This window comes from Jatropha curcas, chromosome 5 (genome assembly GCF_041381405.1).
Source record: "Jatropha curcas cultivar XTBG-Jc1 chromosome 5, XTBG_Jcur_1.0, whole genome shotgun sequence".
In the NCBI taxonomy this organism is placed as follows: Eukaryota; Viridiplantae; Streptophyta; class Magnoliopsida; order Malpighiales; family Euphorbiaceae; genus Jatropha; species Jatropha curcas.
This window is the reverse complement of record NC_143155.1, coordinates 21,656,111-21,663,238: the sequence shown is the minus strand read 5'-3', so window position 1 is coordinate 21,663,238 and position 7,128 is coordinate 21,656,111. Positions and strand designations below refer to the sequence as shown.

Below are 7,128 nucleotides of genomic sequence, written 5' to 3'. Positions count from 1 at the left end.
TCTAAAGTCCAATTGTAGAAATAAACCAAAGATTGCAAAGCGACATGTAGTAATAGTAGTAGATAAAAGCGACACCCTCTAACGCAAGTACTGTTCTATGTTCGTCGTCGCATCATCATAGATAGTTATTGATATGATTGTCTTAAATAAAATTTTAAAGTAAACACCATTAGTTGCCGTTAATCACGCTTGATTTGATCAATCGCGTCTACTCTATTGTCGTTTTCCACGTTATCATCGCCGTACTATATTCTACATCGATTGTCATTGCTTTGATGCGCATTTTCCTAGTTTTCTACTATTATTTACGGTTGGTTTATTCTGAAAATCGAATTAAAAAAAAAGTGTTCAAATTAATGAAAATTTTTAATTTTAGATAGATTAAGTTGATCTCGAATGCTACAAAACTCATATAAGGATCAACTCTTCTGCCTGAAATTTTTTTTATGTAACACTCAAACCTGAAATATTTAATCAAGGGAAGATTCACAAGCAGTTCATCCCAATTAATATTGGTAGATTTGTCAAATTTTAATTTAACAAAACTAAATTATAATTCGTAAAATTAATAAATTCTATTATCCTTTCAACTCCACTATTTTGAAAAAAAAGAAATCTTATTTGGATGAGATGAGAGATTTCTCAATTCCATCATTTATCACTAAAATAGAATTTAAATTATTTAATTTTATTTCAAAAATATCCTTCAAAAATCCGGATTTTATTTTCCAAACATAATATAAAATTTATGAATTTCACAACCCATCAATCTAAAAGATCAATTAAATTATTTGTTCAAATATTAAATTTTATTTATTTTTAAAAAATATTGTTCCAAATAAGATATTTCAATATAAATTTTAACTTTTATTAATTTGACTCTGAATTAAGATTCAAATTTGCAACCTCAATATTTTAAATGACGGCTCCAATATCTCTAAGAGCATATTTTGGTTTAAACATACCCAAAATCAAACCTCATAATTAATTATCTAAACTTGTATTTTGGTTTGATTTAATTTCTAGGCTTGACGATGAGATGGTGTGAAAGTGTCAACACGTCATCACTGTCGCTATTAGAAAAGACTTTTTGATATACCACGAATGCAGACTAAATCTTTAAATCACGAAAAATTGAGAATTGATGGCTGCATCTGCAATTGTGAAAGTGTATGCTTTTCGAATATTCCTCATTTCACTTTTATTGGATGAGCTAAAAAAATATACATTTCCTTGTGATGGAAGCGCAACGATATTTTAGACTCATGTTCCGATCTGTTTAACGAGAATATAAATAATAATAAATACATTTGAGACGGACCAAATAGGGAAATTAATATTCATAATACTCATTCTCTTTATTATAAATTATAAATTATAAATTATAAATATTTTATTTATAAGAATCAAACACTCAACTTCACCCAAAAAAAAAAAATCGTTGAATTACTGATTTCTACATTTATTGGTTAACCTATTAATCCACTAATGACATGCTTAACACGCAATTAATTAGAAACGTAAATTGGTTCAGAATGAAAAAGGTTTCTATCTCTTTTACCGACAAGAAAAGGCTATCATGCTCTTTTGAAACTAAAAGAAAAATCACGGAAAAAAAAAATTCTTTCAAATCATGATGTTAGGGCATGTTTGGTAGTAAGCATCAAGTAATCTTTTTATTTTCTTTTAAACATAGAATCTTGGTGTTATTAGTATGAAAAATTGATAGCATTTTGAATGTAAATATTCTACTCAGTTTATGGTTATAAGATAATTAATCACTTCTTGGTATATATTCAAGAATTAATAAATCATGATTTTTAAAAAAAAATAATTTTTTTGCACTTTTCTAAAACTGTGATTTTCTTTGTTCAATCTAATTAAAAAATTAAAAATGATAAAAAATCTAAATATAATTCTAAAAATTAACTACAAGGTTGGAGTAATAAACAGTCCACAAGATGAGAATATAATTTTAAATTTTCGTAAAGGAGATTATACCTCCTGATTCTATATAAAAATAAAAATATAATCCCTAAAATATTGGGTTTCATGAGTGAAAAGGATAAATATAGTTTGAAAAACCAAAAACATATGGAAATTCTATCTTGGGGCAACATTGCAATTTGGCAGAATAATAAGTCATGTGGTATGGGACCGTGCAATCGACCTTTAGGACAAAATTTATGCTTTCTGCTGATTTGAATACACGAATCAACGTGGAGAGCCATACGTCGCTTTCGCTCAATTCTGGTCAATTTGAACTCTCCTTCCCTAATCCAAGACTTCCATGGAAGCAAACGTGCCCCTTGTTTAATTTTGTTCTCTAGCTAAAATGCCAAAATCAATGGATATATTTTTAATTTCATTTTGATTAATCTCTCGGGTCGGCTCAATTTATTTTTTTTTTTTACCAAAGATATTATCATGAACACAAAACACTGTTACGGAGAAGAGCACAAAGCTCAAGAATACAGTCCTCCAACTCAGAACACAGCACAAGCCTTAGAATAAAAAAACAGAAAACACTAGATATGTAAAATATAAACAGCCTTCTGAAGATGCATGAACACAGGAAAGAAAATCCGATCTATGGCTAGTACAAAGTAGCCTTCCAAAGGAAGGAGAGACAAAAGCCAAAACACTAGTGGATCAATTGGAATAAACTTGACTACCGGGTATGCTGGAGCAAGATTCTAAAACCAGCTATTCGTAAGTGGCCAAAGGGCACACTTTAAGGAGTATATAGGACTGGCCATATCTTATGCTTCCAATGAAATAATTATAAAACGTAATCATTCTTTTCAAAAAAAAAAAAATATAAAATCAAAAAAAAAAAAAAAAAAAAAAAAAAAAAGTCCTATATATGAAGCTGAGATATATGGCATAGAGCATGAGAGTTCATCGTCAATTCAAAAGTTAAGATAGAGAAACAAACAGTTCCACTAAATATGAAAGGAACAGTACATGCATTAGTCAAACATAGCAGCAGCCAGCAGGCAGTCATGGACAAGTTTAGAACAGACTTTTCCGTTATGTTCTATTTTCGATTTTCTAATTTCTAATTTCTAGCACCGCCTTTTTTGTCTTGTTTTGGACACTTGAGTTATTAATTAACTCGGAGCAACGGCAACCACATAGGACTATTTGCATTGCAATTCCAACACACACAAACATATAACCTTATCAGTTATATATATGTATGTATATATATGTATGTATGTGTGTGTCCGTTTTGTAATATAAAAAAAATTAAAATTTTTATTATTTCTTTTAAATAATTAAATTTTTCATAGAAATCTTTTCCTGATACATTGAATGATCAACATAATGAGTATTTTTCTCATTTCTACCGATATTCCGATCTAGATTTATTGGCGATAATTTCAAGTCTTTACCATTGATTGTTCTATTGTTTAAATTTTCTTCTTTAAATGAAAAAACAGTTAGATTAGAAATATTTTTATAGTATTAATTTTCATGTACTTTTAACCCATGTTTAGAAATTCGAGCAAGTTGAATTTGTATATTTAAAATTATTTTTTAAAAACAAAATTCTTATTAATAGATCGAGAGAAAAAGAACCAAATTCATATTAATAGAACGAAACCAACTCAAATTTAATTTTAATGCATGTATATATGTGTGTGTATATATATATAAGCATATCTTTGCATATTAAATTAATTTAGGAAAATAATAGCCACAAATACAAAGAAAATGAAATATGCTTTGAAATTCCAAGCAAAAGCTTAAAAATGCCGCCTCATTAGGTGGACATTGATCACCAATAACAACACGTTTTAAAAGAAGTCATATTTTTATTGATAAAAATAAAAAAAAAACAAACATATATTTTGGTTAGTCAAGCACGTTTTATTTCTAGTTGGGAGAGTAGAGACATTATTATAAAGCATCTACAATCACAATATAATTTATTAATAAAAAAAATAATAATAATGAGCCATCACCCATATAATAATATTTTTATACTTTTGTAATTTCATTTTCAAGAAATTATATTTATTTAATTTTGTTTGTGAATTGTGAGGTCCATATCCTTATCGGTCAACGAGATCCTTTGAGTAAGTGAGTTGAATTCTAATTCTAGACCCTAAATTAGTAGCTCTTAATTATCAATATCTCAATCCTTTGATACATTTTATACAGTACATAAATTGTATTTATTTTGTGAAAAATAAAATAAAATTGATCGAAGGAAATATTTTTTGAGAAATTTATTTATTTTTAATTGTAATATTGGAAATTATTGTTTCGTGTTTTAGAAAGTATTCATTTATTTTATTTTCCATAAATAAGGTTAAGAAATTTTTTTGAACTTATGATAACTTGATATTTGTTTTTTTCATGATTAAATATGAAAAGTTATCAAAATTTGGGTTTTATGTGAAATTATCAACAAGATGAAAAATTATCAAAAATAAAATAAGCATTTTAATTCAACAAGGAATATTTGAATTCAATTAGAAAAAATATTTAGAAATACTTAATTAAGAATTTTGATATTAAAAAAAATATAGTTCACATTAGAAAATATTGAAACATCTTTAATAAAATAGAAGATTAATATTTGAATTCGATTACAAATCTTAACATTTTATAAAAAAATTGCGAAATTCAGTTAAGATACGATGTCATAAATTTTAGATTAAAAATATCTCAAAATCCAATAATTTTTGTTGTTATTGGTATTTTCATGGACCAATGCTAAAAAAAATAAATAAAAAAGCATGCAGAATGAACAGTTTGATTAATTTGTCTGCTATTAGGTCAAGAGACCTTAGTTATCAAAATTCCCCACAGTAAAATATTTCTTTTATACGAAGAAATAGACTTAGAGGAAGTTCAATGGAAGCTCTAATGGGTTTGCTTGTACAAACTACTTCGTTTGAAAAGTTGTTAGTTAAGTACAGTATGGTAGGTGAACCCTTTTGAACTTTGTGGTGTATATATATACATATAAAGCATAGACTGGCTGTCTCTTGCTTCATTTTAGCTTCAAAGCTTAGCTATTTCATGCTCATATATCCTTTTCTGTTCTAAATGACATCGTCTATGTCATCTTTAAGCAAGAGTATAAGCAGTAGCTCTAGTGAAGATGATGCAGAGCAACTTAGGAGAGGTCCATGGACCCTTGAAGAAGACTCTCTTCTTGTTCATTACATTGCTTGCCATGGCGAGGGTCGATGGAATTTGCTCGCAAAACGTGCTGGTAAGAATTTTATTAATCAACTCGGTATCAATTATAATTAATATCAATTATTTTATTTATTTATTCGTTCTTTGGTCGAGAAGGATTGAGAAGAACAGGCAAGAGCTGTAGACTTAGATGGCTAAACTATCTAAAACCAGATGTCAAGCGAGGAAATCTTACCCCACAGGAACAACTCTTGATTCTTGATCTTCATTCCAGATGGGGTAACAGGTAATTAATTTACTAACTAAATATTCTTGAAAAGCATAGTTATAGTTGTTGTAATCAATTATTTATTTATTGTATTTAGGTGGTCAAAGATTGCACAGCATTTACCAGGAAGAACTGATAATGAAATCAAGAATTACTGGAGAACAAGAGTGCAAAAACAAGCAAGGCATCTCAAGGTAGATGCAAATAGCAGAGCATTTCAAGATATAATTAGATATTTTTGGATGCCAAGATTAATTCAGAAAATTGAAGGATCATCTTCTTCCTCAGTTGCAACCACTGTATCAGAAAACCCAACAATTTCTCAATCTATTAATTGTTCTCCTCATGATTTACTATTGCCAACAGCAGCAGCAGCACCAGCACCACCTCCTTTGCCGCAAGAAATTTCTTGTCAGGGAGGTCTTGACCACAACTCAGACTCTAATTCTTGCATTTCTTCTGCAGAATCAATCAATATGTCCCGAGTAACAGAATACCCAAATGGATATTATGTTGATAGTATTTGCTATAACATTGGACCAATGAGTCTACCAACTATGTCTGACAGTCCAGCCGGCGATCGCCATTTGGCAGAAAGTGATTGGGTTGGATATGATTTTGAAGAAAATACGTGGACCATGGATGAATTTATGGCAATTTAGGAACTTACAAGAAGATTAAGGAAATTTGGGGTCTTTCTTTTGATTTGTTTTAATGATCCAAAAAAAGATATTCAGCGATAAAATATGTGAATTTTTTAGGATTGCTTGTGATAAGCAATTTTTTTTTTAACTTTTGTACCCAAAAATTTGCAGCAACTGTGCATTCAAGCTTTTATATTATATGTAATTAAACTTTCACTTTAGATCACAAAACAGAGTACTATAAAAATAAATTTTGAAAAATCATTGAAGATGTCATTTTTAATTATGTTTCTCTTTCCTTTTCTGTTATTGTTGGAGAAATGGAATGGTAGAGATATTTAGGGACATAAACCATTTAATTATTGAATTTTTTTTATTATTTTTTATTCAAAGAAGAATTTACAAATCGGATTGCTAGATACAAAGAACCCTATTTTTTAAATAACTACAAGAATAAATCTCAAATGTGATTTTTCCAATATTGGTGAATTTTCAAAGCCATTGATGAGGAATTCTGATTTTATTGGAGTTATGATTTTCTTGAAGTAAATCCATCATTACACCTTGGAGAGAAAGAAATCCATTATTAGAATTTCCAACAAAGATGAGCTAATTCCAGGAAACAAAATTTCTCACAACTGTGCTTCTAATTTCTAAACAAGACTTTTAGTTTATTATAATATTTTTCTCTAATTTGAAAAGAATCCACCTACCATAAATCAAATGATGACTTAGTTTGTGATAGATGGTGCATGGGGAATTTTTTTGTCATTTTCTCTTGTTGAAAGCACTTAAAACACTTTGAATCAATTACTTAGGCAACCTAGTCACCAACCCATATTCTACTTTTTCATTGTTTGCAACTAATCACCATTATAGCCATAGCCATGACCATTCTTATGTTGTCAGCATGAGCAAGCTCTTTACCCCATCATTGACTTCATCTTCTAATTTTGGCAACAATGTTAAGGTAGATTTATGTGTTCTAAATTCTATTAAGTTTCAAAATAGTTCAAAATTATTTTTTAACAATACTAAAATGGAGGTTTTTCGGGA

The 7,128-nt window shown here is 28.7% G+C and overlaps 1 protein-coding gene across 1 annotated transcript; it reads left to right on the top strand.

Annotated features, from left to right (window-relative positions):
* Window positions 1-4,866: 4,866 nt before the first annotated feature.
* On the top strand, window positions 4,867-6,303 carry LOC105650688 (transcription factor MYB62). The gene is made up of 3 exons (XM_012237631.4): window positions 4,867-5,233; window positions 5,317-5,446; window positions 5,526-6,303. Exons 1-3 carry the CDS (start codon window positions 5,065-5,067, stop codon window positions 6,088-6,090), a joined length of 864 nt encoding a protein of 287 aa, XP_012093021.1. The 5' UTR covers window positions 4,867-5,064; the 3' UTR covers window positions 6,091-6,303.
* The last annotated feature ends 825 nt before the right edge of the window (window positions 6,304-7,128 follow it).

Bases quoted from the DNA above. Each gene is read 5' to 3' on its own strand.
- LOC105650688 (XM_012237631.4), top strand. From the start codon at position 5,065: ATGACATCGTCTATGTCATCTTTAAGCAAGAGTATAAGCAGTAGCTCT. The intron at 5,234-5,316 runs GTAAGAATTTTA...TTGGTCGAGAAG, and splicing joins TTTGCTCGCAAAACGTGCTG to GATTGAGAAGAACAGGCAAG. The intron at 5,447-5,525 runs GTAATTAATTTA...TATTGTATTTAG, and splicing joins CATTCCAGATGGGGTAACAG to GTGGTCAAAGATTGCACAGC.